The sequence below is a fragment of the Falco naumanni genome, chromosome 2 (assembly GCF_017639655.2).
Source record: "Falco naumanni isolate bFalNau1 chromosome 2, bFalNau1.pat, whole genome shotgun sequence".
In the NCBI taxonomy this organism is placed as follows: Eukaryota; Metazoa; Chordata; class Aves; order Falconiformes; family Falconidae; genus Falco; species Falco naumanni.
In genome coordinates, this window is record NC_054055.1 from 60420225 (window position 1) to 60435768 (window position 15544).

Genomic DNA, 15544 nt, shown 5'->3' on the forward strand with positions numbered 1-15544 from the left:
GCACGTCCTTGGGAACCTGCTGCTGGGAGCTATCCCTAGGGCTTGCTGGGAGTTGGGTGCGGTGAGGGGCACCGGGGGTGTGCTGGGAGAGGGGCGGGCAGAGCATAGGCTCTGAGAAAAATCATGTTTGGGCGGGAAGAAAAAAAGCCGCAATCCTTTTTTTTTTTTATGATTTTTGCGCCGCAGCGTTGGGTATTGCACCTTCCTCCGGGCAGGCGTAGGCCCCGCAGGTGGTTGCCGGCCCCCTCTCTGCAGCCCGCCCGCCTCAGGCGACAGCGACAGCGCGCCGGGGCGGTCTGTCCGCCTGGGACTCGCCGCCGGGCTCCACCGGAAAGGGGCGGCGGGACCCGCACGCCCGCGGCAGCCAGAGCCACAGCGGGGGCACCCCAGGGCGGCCGGAACCGCCCCGCCCCGCCCCGCCCCGCCCCGCCCCGCCCACTGCGCTTCCCGGCGGGCAGCGGGGCAGGGCGGGGCAGGCGCATGCGCAAGCTGCGCGGGGCCGCCGCGAGGGGTCCTCGGCCTGGGGCGGCGGCGCTCCGCCCCCAGCGGCAGGTGAGCCCCGCCGACACCCCGCCTTCCCCTGCCCCCCGGGGCCGGGACCCCGGCCCGCCCCCGGTCGCCTGAGCACGTACCCGGGGCGGGGGCCGGGTGGCGGTCCCTGCAGGAGGGCAGCCGGGGCGTCCCCGGGGCTACCCCGCGGCCGGCTGTGGCTGCGCTCGGGCGCAGGTGCTGGAGGGGTGTCAGGTACCGCGAGCTGAGGGGACCGCCCGGCCTCGGCCCGGGGCTGCGGGGCCGCCCCCGCCCCAAGCGGCCACTGGATTTCGCCTTGCGGTAACGAACCGTTCGCACCGATGGCACAGCATGCGTGGGTCGTGTAATATTTGGGTTATTCGTGCTGTTGTTCCTCGTAAATTCTCCTCAAGCGGCTAAGAGAGCACAATGGGAGTTCAAGGACTTTGGAAACTGCTTGAATGTGCTGGAAGACCTATAAACCCCGAAATACTGGAAGGAAAAATCCTTGCTGTTGGTATCCTTTCAAAGTCAAGTTGAGGAGCCAAGCTCGTGAGGGAGCTTCTTCTATTTCACATTTGTTTCTATGTCTAGGTTTTGGGTGTTTGGTTTTTTTTACATTTTAAATCATAACATTTTGATAAGTAAATTTTATGCTTTATAATGTTGAAATGCTGAGCTCTTTGGGTTTTTTAATCTTATAAAAAAGGGACTTTTAAAGTAGATTCCTGATGCAAGTGTTGGACTGTAAGATTTTGTGCTGTATAAATAAACATGCTGCTCTCTGTAGGACTAGAAGATGAAAAAGTTAAATGCTTTTGCATCAACTTTCCTGTTATATATACTCACTTAAATGCTGGGAATATGTGGAAAGAAGTTACACTCCATTTATTTGTAAAAGTAACTGGGGAGGTATTACTTACTTGTTGCACAGTTGTTTTGACTTTGCTTTTTGTTCAGGGTGATGAGGGCAAGAATTTATTCTTCTCTGAAGTTCACAAGTGTTTGGATAATCTTGGTTTCAATAAGCCAGGCCTGGAACAGCAGGCAAAAGCCACTCAGTAAAATATGTGCATTTTATAGAAACTATTAATATGGTATATGTGCAAGATAGCACTTTTTTTCCTCTTAACAGTTCTTTAAGATATCAGTATTTGGTTGAACCAAGCAATAAAGGGAGCCAGAGATCGTGGTGGCAGTTCCATACGAAATGCTCACCTCCTCACTCTGTTTCACCGACTCTGCAAGTTACTGTTTTTCCGAATTCGACCTGTCTTTGTTTTTGATGGAGAGGCACCACTTCTGAAGAAGCAGACCTTGGTAAGTACCTTTGCTGAGTCATTGCAGTGTAAAATAGGATGTACTTCTGATACTATGTAGCCATTTTCAGTTTTCCTTCTTATTCTTCTGGTGTTTCTGAGCCATGAGGATGGAGGGCTTGGAGTTGTTCTTTGCAATCCCAGTTTTGGTTAGCTGTTGGTTGGAGTGTGCAGCTGCTCCCTTTTGATATATTCAGGTTTGATTTGCACAGAAGCCAGATTTCAGAGAGGCTGATGATGGCATAAGCCTGGGTCTTACTCCAGTATGGACCTGAATGCAACTCTTAGAAGCTGAAAACTGTGCCTTGAGTCCCACAGTGGAAACTGACATAGATATTCAGAGGGTCTGAAGGCTACATCCCCGTTGATGTAGGATGAGTTAGGAGTCACTCATAGACTCAGCACACAGGATTGTAACAGTAATTTGCTGGATGTGTACCTTCAGCATCCAGAGAAATCTGAGTGTTAATCTTACTTTCACAGGCTAAGCGAAGACAAAGAAAGGAAGTTGCCCTCAGTGATTCCAGGAAAACTACAGAGAAACTCTTGAAAACATTTTTGAAGAGACAAGTTATCAAAACTGCTCTTAAGGGCAAAAGGCAAGAATAAAAAATATTTTCCCCTTGTTTATAAGTGGCAGGTAGTTTTTTATGTAGCTGTTAATCACTGGTTTGGGTTGTTTTTTTCCTTTCTTTCCCTAAGGAATGAAGTTTTGCCCAGTATTACACAAGTTCGAAGAGAAGGAATTGATGATATATATGCATTGCCGCCTTTAGAGGATGAAGAGAAGAATAGGTAGGTTGAATTAAGAAAAACAGATTAAATTACTATAATAAACTCAGAAGTATAAACCATATTTTTTGGATGCTGCTGAAAGGCATTTGACCCATGAGATTCTATGATGCATAAAGTATATTTCTTTAATTTATATTTTATTTTAGTTTCTTTTTGGAGAGCTTAGTTTATAGCTCTAGATACAGAATCCTTCTAGTTATTTATGGAAAAGTTACAGGACAAGCTTTTCACCCACAAATTAAATTACGCTGGATTCATGTTTAAGTATGAATGCGCTACTTCAGTCTCTGTGGCCACATCTGTATGACTAAATGGAACTGATTGTTCAAGCTTGGGTAGCTGGTGTGTGGCAACTTGATTCTGATATGCATCTCCTCATTTGGTAGTATAGATGTATGTATATACATACTTTGTATGTACTTGTCAAACTTGTGACATCTTCTTAAAAAACACTAAGTGGGAATGTAGAGCTATCTGTTAGATTACTTTTTGCATGCATTTATACGTACTTCTCTGTACTTTAAATGCTGACCAAATAAGAATTGGGGAATGATTCAAACAGCAACAGTTGTCTCAGTCTAGTTTCAACTGACATAAGTCTGCCTTCTTGCTTTCTGTTCAGGTCAGGTCTTGACTTACGTATGTATTTGTGTGTGTGTGTGTGTAGATGTGTATATATCTGTGTGTACTTTGTGTGTAAATTTTTTTACTTATCAGTGAAGGGATGACTAATGTCCCTTTGCTTAAAATAAGAACTTTGTTTTCCTAGGTAAATATCTACATCTTTTTTCTCTTTGCAATTTTTTAGCTCGGAGGAGGAAGATGAAAAAGAATGGGAAGTGAGAATGGGCCAAAAAAAGATCTTGCAGGTTAGTGCATCCTAATCGCCCTGTTAGTGTGAGCAATCATCTCATTCATATGCTACGCTTGAAAGACAAACAAAAAGGTTAAAAACAAAAAAATGTGTTTGGAGTTATAGGTCTTACTGTAGCATTACTTATCAAGCAAACAAGTTAATTTTCAGCAGTCTATGAATTCCTACTAATAAGGAAATACAAATCTAATTTTCTCCAGTAGAATGCAGCAGAATAGGATTTTCTTATGGTATCTTTATTTATTTGAACAGTTTCTCTGGACATGTGAAGAAGAAACGTTTTTTTGTAACAATATAAGTGCAATATATGCATTTGTGCACATGTTTATGCTCATATAAGACAGCATATTTAACAAAATTCCCATGCTTCTGCAAACGTGAATTGATATTGAAGCATTTCGGTCCTCAAGTTTTCACAGATAAATTCTATATTCCCTTCTGATGTGCTGATCTCATGGGAAGGGGAGAAAAGAAATATATAACCTAAGAAGGTAGCAAAATTAATAATAGAATTATGTCTGCTTTCATCAGAGTAAAAAGGGGGGGCAGGGAAGAAAAAACTCTTGGAAATAGTGTTTGTCCTTGAATTAGTTCACATTCAGAAGGAGAACCTCTTTGGAAGGATAACATCAGAAATAGCTGAGGCTGAGGTTATGGGACCTGCTTCTGTGATTTATCTTTTTGTAAAAAGAGTAAATCCAAGTTTCTCTGTAAAGTGTATATTAATAATGTACTTTATTTTATTAAGTAGTAGTTACCTCTTAACTGTTTTCTTCACAGTATAGGAAGTAGCAACAAAGATTTTGTGGTTTTTTGGTTGTTGTTTGGAGTGATGCTCTAAATATTTTATTGTTCTTTCTGTGCTGTAATATAAAATAGGTATTTATGTTGCTTTCCATTTTTATAGGAAGAGTTATGTGAAAATCCTTATTCTGTAGATATTGAATCCGAAGATTTCAAAAAACTGCCTCCAGAAGTAAAACATGAGATCTTGACTCATATGGAGGAACTTACAAAGCGCAATAGAACATTATTTGAAGCAATGCCAGAGGTAATATTTAAAATAGTTTTCAAGCCATCAGAAGGGAGCTATTGCCTTTCGTGCAGATGGAGACTATGTAAGGCTGCTACATCTGGAAAGCTTTATCCCCAGGCCTATTTAATAAGAGATGTTACACTGAGGGGAAAAAAGACCAATGAGATAACTCTTAACTGAGCCTTCCTGTGTGTCTATTCAGAGCCCTATCTCTTGATTTCCACTAAATTTGGGAGAGCTAATTCAGGCTGGGAAAAATCATGCCACGATCATGCTTCATTTGTCTTACACCCCAGATTTCAATTGCAGGAGCATACTGCTGGTGTGGATCAGCCAGGCAGAATGAATGCAGATTGGATTCCAAACCCTCAGGTTGTTAGGGGAGCTGGCAGCTGGGAAAGGGCTGTTGTAACTTAGACAGATGTGCTGCTAAAGCCATTCAGAGACAAATGGGGGATCCTATAGTACCACTTCAACAGCTTTTCAGAGCATAGTTTGATTTTTGAAAGTGCTATATATGTCAGATCAAATGATAGCTTGTGCCCAGTTGCAAGCTGAGAACCATCATCGTAAAACCATCCACATGTGGGTTCTATTATAATTGCATTGTTTTTAAGATAGGGACCAGCTCTGTTAGCTAGCTAAATTTTGTTGGTCTTACAATTAAGATCTCATTGTGTTTTAGCCAGAACTACTTAATGGTAGCTTTTAGAATTGTTGAGTGTTACTGAGCTAGTGTTGCTGTTGCTTGGGAGAGCAACAGTCAGTAAGGCATATGTTACCTGCTAAAGGAAATTCTTAAAAGGCTTTTCAGAAAAGGGTTAATGAACTTGCTTAAAAGACGCAGCTAGTGGCATTTTCTTTAAGATGTCTTGGTGTTTTGGTTTTGGTTTTTGTTAGGTGTTTTTTTTGTTTGTTTTTGTTTTTTTTAAGGAGTCCAATGACTTTTCCCAGTACCAGCTTAGGGGTTTGCTTAGGAAAAGCAACCTCAATCGGTGCATAGAAAATGTACAAAAAGAATTGAATCAACAGCACTCGGGTGAAATCCAAACACAATATGAAAATGAAGGTGGTTTTGTGAAAGAAGTGGAATCTAGGAGGGTAGTCTCCGAAGATACTTCTCACTATATCCTAATAAAGGGTATGTCAGGTCTGAATTTTTTAAAACCTCTTATATGACATGTGCAGTCTGCAGCTGTCAGTTTAAGAAAAACTTGAATATTGTTTACAGGTGCATGTAGCCAATACATGCATGACATGTGTGTTACTGTTAGGCATAATTAACTGTGATCTGTAAACATGTACAAAACTGGTTTATTAATATTTATGTAATGATGTTCCTTATGTAAAATGGAATGGTAGTATGAAGCAGTTTTTTACTTAATAAAGAAAAAATCAACAAAAAACTTTCTTTCAGGTATTCAGGCAAGAGAATCTACAACTAGAGACTTTGAAACTACTGCAGGACCCTCATCAGAAATGCTTGAATTTACTAAATTGAATAAAGTCAATGAAGCTCCTGCTAATACAAAGCTAGTTACATCTGACAAGTTGCAGACAGAGAAAGATAACAAGGTGGTGACAGCACCGCCCTCTCCTCGAACTTTGCTTGCTATCCAGGCAGCTATGGTAGAAAGCAGCTCAGAAGAAGAACTGGGAGGTGAAAATACAGGACGGTTGAACATGTACCAGTCTATAACAGAGGAAGGCAGTGTGTCTCCAAGAACACTACGGGCAATTCAGCAAGCTCTGAGTGATGATGGTAGAAGAGAGGAAGTTGTTACTGTTAAAACTGGTGGAGTGCTACCAGAAAGATCAGACTTAAAGGATTTTCTGCTTAGTAGCTCAGATGAAGAAGATCAGTTTCCTGAAGATAAGGAGGGAAAAAAAATACCTACATTTACAATTCATTCATCAAACCAAGTTATTATGCAAGACACTGAATGTGAACAAAAGAGTCAGGAGTTGGAAAGAAATCATATTACACCCAAGGACGCCAGTATATCTAGAGCTGGAAATTATTCTTGTATTGACAATACTAGAAAAGGCAAAGAAGATGTAGACAAAGAAGAAAATGATTCCAAAATGGGCTTAAATTCTTTGAGAGATAAGGATATAAATTTGTGCATGGAGAAGCCAAGCTGTTCCCCTGCACAAACTTGTATACAGACTTTGATTTGTGCTGAAACAGCAGACCTTTCTAAAAATGAGGAAAACTTGACAATTTCTGAAAATATAGAGGAAGTAATTTCGCTAACAGAAGAGAATGCATCTGAGGTACAAAAGGATATTAGATCTTTTCCAGAAGCAAAAGGTCCTGAGGAGGAAAGAGAACGGATATCAGAGTCTGAAGACAGTGATTCTGATGGTATGTGCTTTTTAGTTGTGTAAAAAGATAAGAAAATAAGACCTTATTGTTTATGTAGTCATTTGAAGTTAAGCTTTTCTCCTAGTAAGAAATGCTTTAAAATACATCTATTCCTACATAAGTAGGAGGTGGGAAGAAAAATCTGAGCTATGATTTTCCCCTTAGTGTGTTATGGTTTATCATTGAAAGCTGACTGTACAATACAGAGAATCAGGAAAGCATGCTGTTGTATACATTGAACTTAACTAGTGTATTAATGGTTAACCACTTGGTTTCTGTAATTTCGCAATCCTTATATCCATTTACTGCATACAGTAAAAAAAACCCACAAAACAAAAACTAATGCCCAAGTTAAGGCCATGTACAAATACTTAGTTTTAAACAAGCAGCAGGAAGTTGAAATCTTTTATTTTCCTTTAATAGGAAGTTTTATTGAAGTGGTTACTGAAATCAGTAATGAGGCTGAGTTTCCTACTCAATGCGATGAAAAACTGGGTGATGAAACAGTTCTTCCAGAAGGGGAGACAGGGCGCCACGATACTGTCGCTCAGGACTTGCTGAAGGAGTCTGATGAAGTACAGTTGGCTAGCAATCAGAACGTTGAAAGAGAAGATGATGGTAAAGATGCAGGGGATGAGTGGCAAGACATCAATTTGGTAACTCCTTATTTGGTTTGAATTAGTAATGAAGTGCTCTGTCCCCAAGTAGTTTTTAAGGAAAACTATTGGACAGCTTCCTACTGTTTCATTGCTTTCTCGTATATGTATCTAATTCTGTGGGAACTTTTTTTTCTTTAAAGATGATGGTTAACCATAATTGCTCTGAAATCTGGAGGAAACTTTAAGGTTTTAGCACTCTGATGAACAGAGCTATCTCTGGTCTTATAATTTACTGCATTAGAGAAACTACAACACTTCCAAGCATGAATTAACAGAGCATATGCTACTAGAATAATTATAGTAGGGAACTTCGTGCTTTACTTAAGTAAGTATACCTGAATTGTTGAAATAATGAAAGTCTCATTTTTCAGGAAGAACTAGAAGAATTAGAAAATGACCTCTCTGCTGAGCAGAACATGCTTCAGGCTCAAAAACAGCAGCAGGAGCGTGTTGCGGCTTCTGTAACAGGACAGATGTTCTTGGAAAGCCAGGTAGTATTTGTTGAAGTATTTTGATTTGATACAGCATGATGTGGTCCTGCCCTCCACCCCAGTCAAACATTTTCTCAAAAGCTGTTAGTAATTTTGCTGAACTATGGGTCACCTTTTTTCCTTGAAGGAGCTTGTTCTGTTTGGTCTGCTTGATTTAAAATATTGAAAGTATTTAGATAATCTTGAATTCCAACAATTTTAAATAACTGTTATAACATTATAAAACAGTAATAAAATTATGAACAGATCAATATTTTTTAAAGCACCGACTTTTTAAGGTTGGGCCGGTTTGATCCTTGCCTGTTGCTGTGAAGGGTGCAAATTGAACAACAAGATGTTAAGAAGTTAAGTTCAGCAATATGAAATTGGTGTAATCTTGGTGTTAGGTAAATTGTGATTTCTCCTAAGGATTAAAAGCTTACAGGAAATCCATATGGTAGCCCAGATTTATTCTCTGGGTAACTGGTTGTAAAGAATCTCACCAGTAACACCTGTGTAAGCCTGTAACTTATGTTTCAGTATTAGCATTTAAGGGTTAATGCAGTCTAGTGCAGGGACTACTTGCAATACAATGTCTTGAGGTTAACATATCCATAATGTAGCGGACTGGTGTTAGCATCTGTGATGTAATAAACTATTCTAACGTTAATTCTGAGGAAATATATATGTGTTTTTATTTTATTTGCATAAAAGGGCTAATTTAGATAATCTTTAAATGATTAAAATTTTTGTTTCCTTTGTTAAACATTTGCTCATATTATATCTTGACTTGATATTTTTTTTTTTAAAGGCCAGTAGATTGTGCTTTTGTAATATTACATGTCATATAATGGTAGATACACCTTTGTAATTGTTAGTCTTTGACCTTGTGCTTTTTCTCTTTATTACAGTAAAAGTTTAAGTCTTGAGACTGACTTTGTTAGGGCACAAAAACCAGCTGCAATGAGAAAGAAATGTGTGTATGTGCAGATACATGAATGCATATGAAATATATATTTAATAAATTTTACACCTTAACTTTTGCAGTGATTATTACATCCAACTTGGGAGCAGGAGAGTAAATGCAAAGCATAATTTCTGGAGATGCTGTAATCCAGAATTGTGTTACTAACACAAGCCTGTAAACCTAGTGTGTGTGAGATATTTAACTGATGCTAAATAATCTATTGCATAAAAGCAAATTGTGTAAAATGCGTCGAAATACATGTATGTGAAAACACTATCCAAAGGATGATTAGTCTGACCACTGTTTCCTGCTTGATACAAATGTTTCTCATATGCTTTCATATTACTCTCTGAGCTAAGGTGATGACTGATTGACTTTTTTTTTATTTAATTTTTTATTTAACCTACATCTTTCTTTTGTGGAGCCCACATAATTGTAATGCATTAACTTTTCTTCATGTTATAGAAAGCACAATACTTCAGTATGCTTGTGTAATTAAGACAGCAGATTCTCAACCTGCATAGTAATAGTGTGATCATGTGGTGCCTGACTTATATGGTACTGTCTGCCTGAGAGGAGTAAGTGGGATCTCCCCCTTTACTTAACTGTGCTTGGCACTTTTTAGTAGCAGTTAAGATTTGCTGTGGAATATTAAGTACCTCCCAAGTGTTAATCTAGCAGTTCTGAGTCAAGCAGAAGTATAATAGAAGTTTATTCTTTTGTTGAAATGTTAACTGTCTTCTCTCTATCCTACAGGAGCTTCTCCGTCTGTTTGGTATTCCGTATATTGAAGCTCCAATGGAGGCAGAGGCACAGTGTGCTGTATTGGACCTTACTGATCAGACCTCTGGGACAATCACTGATGATAGTGATGTTTGGTTATTTGGTGCACGACATGTTTATAAAAATTTCTTCAGTCAAAACAAATATGTGGAATATTATCAGTATGTTGATTTTCAAAACCAGCTAGGTAAGCCTTGGGTATTGATTTGTTAAATACAGCCTTTGCTAAGACAGCACTGCTGTGTATCTTTTTTAAGTTGTATTTTCTGCAGAATTTTGTGTGTCTGTTATTACAATGCCTATTCATTGGAGAGTCTCTAAAGACATGCAGTTGGGTTGCTGATTTTATTGCCAGACAACCCCTCTAAATTTTCAGACACCTGCAATTAATACACTGAGTTAGTGTGGTGATCAAGGCTGGAGCTATGAACTGTGGTACCCGTTTCTGGGTAAATGTCAGCATGACTTTTCTGACATGGTGGAAGAATTATATTCTGATGTCACCAGGTATAGTCTTCTGGAAATGAAAGTTAATTTTTGGACATGCTGACACATAATTTATTAGAAGAGGATCTGGCATATATAAAATATATATGGTCTGTAAAAGTTTTGTGGGTGGGTTGGTTTGTTTTTGTTCTGTTTTGGTTTTCCCCTGATAGTCTTGCTTTGTGTGCCTAGGCACATGTCCCTCCTTGTGTCCACTGATTTTTTTTTTTTAATTTATTTATTTTATTTTTTTTTTTTTTTAAATCTAAGCTCCTGAAGCTAGTCAGTGGAAATCAGTCTGGTTGCCTCATGCCAAGTGGAAGTGGTCAGCTGAATTCTTCCTCCTTTCTGGCTGTTTCACAGGCTCTTTCGGTCTACTTAGCAACTGCACTAGCACAGAGCAAAAGGCTTCCAGTTTGGGAACACTTTTAAGAAGCAGAGACATTGATATTGTGGACTAGAATTCAAACTGAGTGCTTTTATTTCTGGTTCAGGGGTTATTAAATTCAAATCAGCATTAGATGAGAACAGGACAGTAACTGGAGATCTGACCTTTTAGAAACCCAGAATTTCCCATGGTCTTAACATTGTAACGTTTTAGTTTTGGCAAGATGCATTTGCAAGTTAGTGCTTGAGCTAGCAGTAGCATTTTGTCACTGCTCCAAAATACAATGTAGCAAATTCTGATGTTGAATTAAATGTAATTTTACAGAGTTAATGCTTTTGTGTTCCTTTTTTTTTTTTTTTGCCTTTCAGATAATGTATTTTTTAATTTGTAAGAGATGCTGAATCTACTGGGTTTGTTTGGTTTATGTTCTTTCTTTTTCAGGGTTGGATCGAAACAAGCTAATTAATTTGGCATACTTGCTTGGAAGTGACTACACTGAGGGCATCCCAAATGTTGGCTTTGTGACAGCAATGGAGATTTTAAATGAGTTTCCTGGACATGGCTTGGAACCTCTCTTAAAATTCAGGTATTCTTCATCGTATTTTGCTTTTTTGTCTCTCCATAATATGAATGTTATTTTTATGCTGCTTAAGCGTACAACAAAACATATGATCATGTGCTCATCATTGCATATCATTAAGGAGACTAAGTTAACTGTAAAATAACATGAGTCCATTATATCACTATTTGAAATGGCAGGTAGATAAGGTGACATGTTGATACAGCAATTGCAGTGAGACTAATGAAGACAACAGAACAGCTGTAGAACTGTGTGACTGCCTCTGAGTTCAATGCAGAGCTGAATCAATAGTGAGTGGAGGTGTATTCTGCCTGAGTTTGTGAGAAGGTACTGTAGCTTGCTCATATAGAAAAGAGACAATGAGTGAGGAATGGATGATCTAGAAAGAGACAGACAAGTAGACTGTGGAGAAGAACAAGATTTCAAGATTTGAAGAGGGCCAAGCCAGTTCTATTGGCAATGGCAAGGATGGTTAGAATTCTTTTTTTATTATTTATTTTTTTATTTTTTCTTTCTTGCGCACCAAAAAAAAACCCCACCCAAAATTATCATTATGTATGGAACATCCTCCCTAAGTGAGGCTGAATTTAGGGCCTTCTGTTTAGTGGTTTATGGGGAATCCATGTGATGCTTGCTACTGTGGCTTACAATGGCTACATTTACTGTGTATGTTTTGTCTTTTCTACTTTCAGGTTGTATGTCCATTTGGCCATTTTTTATTTGGAAGTTTCCCACCTTGTTTCGTGTAGTAACCGGAGTAGGGAGGCTAAGGCTATTGAAATTAGCATGGTGGCTCTTGATATTCCAAGTCATATTTTATGGAGGCAAATGAATACTTTCCTCGATGTTTTTCAGTGAGTGGTGGAATGAGGCCCAAAAGAATAAGAAATTGAGACCTAATCCACGTGATACCAAAGTCAAGAAGAAACTGCGGGACCTGCAACTTTCTTCAGGTTTCCCAAATCCAGCAGTGGCAGAAGCATACCTGAAGCCTGTAGTGGATGAGACAAAGGGTTCATTCACCTGGGGGAAGCCTGATATAGAGCAGATCAGAGAATATCCTTTTACTATGTGGCAGGACTTGTTAGCTAGAAATACTGGGATTAAAGTTCATAAGCCTTGTTAGTGAGTCAGTAATGGAGTGTCAAGTTCTTAACATCTCGTTGGTGTGAGGGACCCCCGGGCTCGTCTGTATGCGCTTTCCTACAATGACATCAGCTCTGGAATGGAAGGGAATGCAGCCATGCATGTGTGGCACTCGGGGCTGCTCTGTCCTCCTGACAGAATGGGCTGCTTCACTTTGCGTGCAAAGAGAGTCTCATAGCTGGACTGCCTGGTTTGTTGCGATATGCTTCTGTAACTGTGCTGTGCCTGTTTCTAGACTTAGAGTGGGATTGTCTGCACGCTCCTGATGTATGTTTACAGTCTTTCACAAATAAGTTTCAAAACTTTATTAGAAATGATGATTCAGTCTGCAATTTATGCCTAGTTATTCACTGCATTTCTTGCCATAACGTCTGTTTCTTGCATGTGTTGCAGCTCGAGCTGCAGCAAATTGTTGAAAAGTAGATGACAATGCGTGCAGAGCTAATAGTGTTTTAAACAGTAAATGAAGCTTCCAGTGCATACAAGTGCAAGAATAAGGTTTATTTATAAGTATTTTGATTTATAGCAGTATTGTATAGCCAAAACAAGTTCTGTCTTGGAAGACACTCTTTTGGCAATGTTGATATTAGAAAAAATTCTGTATTAGAAATGTAACAGCGTGATTGAGACATGTAGTGTAATACTGGAACTACATAAGTCAGCTCTAACAACTTAGAGTATTTTCTCTGGTTTTGTAGCAGAAAAAGCTTTGGAGTAGGGCAACTTTCCTCCAGACATGGTTGGTTTGAGTAATTTTCATTTTATATGTTTACAAAATACTAGTAGTAGCTGTTTTGTAAAGTTCCTTAACTTTCTGTACATTCTGTCAGGATCACTTTGGCTGGACTAGGACAAAGATAGATGAAATCCTGTTGCCTGTGATCAAACAGCTGAACTTGCAGCAGGTAAAGTATAAAACTATGTATAGCTTAAGGGTAACTGGAAGATTTAGAGAGCAGCATTTTAAAATGAAGAGCAAGGCTTTAATCTGAAGTACATTTCTGAGAAACTGGGATTTGGCCATATTTTTTGATCTTTATATATTTATTTTTTTAAAGTTGTTAAACTTCTCTAGACGTCTTTTTTTTATGATTTGGGTGCGCTGTGAGGCACTACATAATTTTAATTGTTGTTTTCAAATTTGTTACCTTTCAAGCACCTATCTTAAGTCCAGATTGCTGTTTGTTCTGGGTGTACGTGAAACTACAGGTACCTCAAGCACCTTTAGTACTTTTAAAAGGCAGCGTGCTGTCTCTAGAAATTATTTATAAAAATGACCCTGAGATTTTGGTGGAGTGAGACTGACCATTTAGTACCATCTACGTCCTTTGAGGAAGAGTGCACACTGAATTGTTGAGCAAGTGTCCAATGATACTATTACTCTTAATTTCCAAATAAATGTTCTGTCAACTTTAATAAAACTTAAAAGTGAATCATAGGTTATGCTGTGATACTGTGAAAGTCAGTTGTAAAATTGATTACCTGAGGTCAGATTCTTTTCTCCTTTTGCCATAAGCAAGGTAGGCATGTAGTATAAACCACTGTTCTAGATTCTCCCTATCACTCAAATGAGTGAAAGGTACCAAAACCCGTAGTTAAATCCATGTACTTTCAGGTGGACTGGAACATCCTTTGGAAGCATCTGTCTGGTTTAGGTAATTTTAAGGAGAATATAGAGAACTAGCTTAGTCTATTACAGCAAACCTAGCTGTGATTGAGTAACAAAGGCCCAGTGTGTGTGACTACTTCTAGTTCTGCTCTTAAATCTATACTGTAGCAGCATGTGTTACAATGAACTTGTTTCAAATAACCGCATTTTGTTGCACTAGCATATGCAAATGTGAAGTGCTCTTATGACACTTGCTTAGTAAACATTCTGTTGTTTTAACAGCTTGAAGCTAAATATGTGTTTGTAAGGACATACTTAAGAGCACTACAGAGACTGACTGTATTAGGGTTGAAAATAGCAACCAAGTCTAATCATCATCAGCACAATACTTAATACAATTTCACTGGGGTTTGCTTATTAGTTTCTGTAAAGGTGCTTGTGTAATGTATAATAAAGTGTGGGTATTACTATAATAATGCATCTTATTGTTCACATCTATTTGCATGCATATTAATTCCATTAGTTCTTTGTCGTGCTTTAATTTGGGATGCTTTATGGTATAGCTGAGAAAACAACTGCATTTCCATCACAAAACATCCAAAGGTGTTTCTCTGTTTTATTTCTGATAGACTCAGCTTCGAATTGATTCATTCTTCAGACTGGCCCAGCATGAAAAACTAGCTATTAAAAGTCAGAGGTTGCGCAGAGCTGTGACTTGTCTGAAGAGAAAGGAAAAAGAAGCAGATGATGAAATTCGGAAGGCTGCTGCTGTTACGGAGATGGAAATTAAACAGCATGGGGAAGGGAAGGGGGGAGGTACTGCAGGCTGCACAAATCATCAAGCGGTGGCAACAGAAGTCCAAAGTGGAAAGAGAAGAAAACACTCAGATTCCAGAAAAGAACGTTTATGTGGAGGTGGTTTTATTGGGAAGTTGCAGCTTTCAGAAACTTCTAGTGACTCCTCAGTAGAGGAATCGGAAAGCAGAGATCTAGGCAAGAGCAAAAGGAGGAAAAATGTCTCTGCAGTGGAGATGGCAGACCATAAAGAGAGAAAGGGGTGCAGTAGCTCAAGTAGTGAGGATGAAGAACTGGGGAAGATAGTAATGGTGACTGCCAAACCTGTGTTTGAGGGCAGAAAAAAGAAATCACGGAGTAAGAGAGGAATTAAAAAGAAAAAGCCTTAAAGAAAAGCCTTAAAAAAGAGAGACACTGTGCGTGTGGATTTTATGACTTAAGCTTTGTAAATATTCTAATGAATTTCTGATAATAAAATAATAAGTTATCCCTATAATATGTCATGCATTTTTTGTCCAGAACTTAAATAGGAGGCATTTTAAACAACGAAAAAATAGTTAAAGACCTAGATTGGACTTGATACAAGTTTTCGGGTTTGAGATTTTAAAACTGAGCTAAAATGTGATGCCCGCTTTTTTGCGTTCTGAGGTGAGAGAGCTGTTAAAATCACATGCGATCTGTTGCTTCCTTAACCTTGGCATTAAATGAAATCTTGAAAACTACTTCGATTATTTCTAGGTGTTGCGAGAATGAGAGTGA

The 15544-nt window shown here is 39.0% G+C and overlaps 1 protein-coding gene across 1 annotated transcript; it reads left to right on the forward strand.

The window, feature by feature from the left end:
* Positions 1–497: 497 nt before the first annotated feature.
* Positions 498–15278, forward strand: LOC121083779 (DNA repair protein complementing XP-G cells homolog). The gene is made up of 15 exons (XM_040584481.1): positions 498–1027; positions 1655–1830; positions 2313–2428; positions 2532–2624; positions 3433–3493; positions 4406–4549; positions 5468–5675; positions 5952–6902; positions 7326–7558; positions 7933–8052; positions 9755–9968; positions 11097–11241; positions 12091–12291; positions 13202–13286; positions 14620–15278. Exons 1-15 carry the CDS (start codon positions 940–942, stop codon positions 15172–15174), a joined length of 3390 nt encoding a protein of 1129 aa, XP_040440415.1. The 5' UTR covers positions 498–939; the 3' UTR covers positions 15175–15278.
* Positions 15279–15544: the final 266 nt, after the last annotated feature.

What these genes read in the sequence shown, in the direction of transcription:
- LOC121083779 (XM_040584481.1), top strand. Translation starts at nt 940, where the DNA reads ATGGGAGTTCAAGGACTTTGGAAACTGCTTGAATGTGCTGGAAGACCT. An exon ending in GCCAAAAAAAGATCTTGCAG is followed by an intron (nt 3,494 to 4,405) that starts GTTAGTGCATCC and finishes CCATTTTTATAG; the next exon opens with GAAGAGTTATGTGAAAATCC. An exon ending in TGATTTTCAAAACCAGCTAG is followed by an intron (nt 9,969 to 11,096) that starts GTAAGCCTTGGG and finishes TTTCTTTTTCAG; the next exon opens with GGTTGGATCGAAACAAGCTA.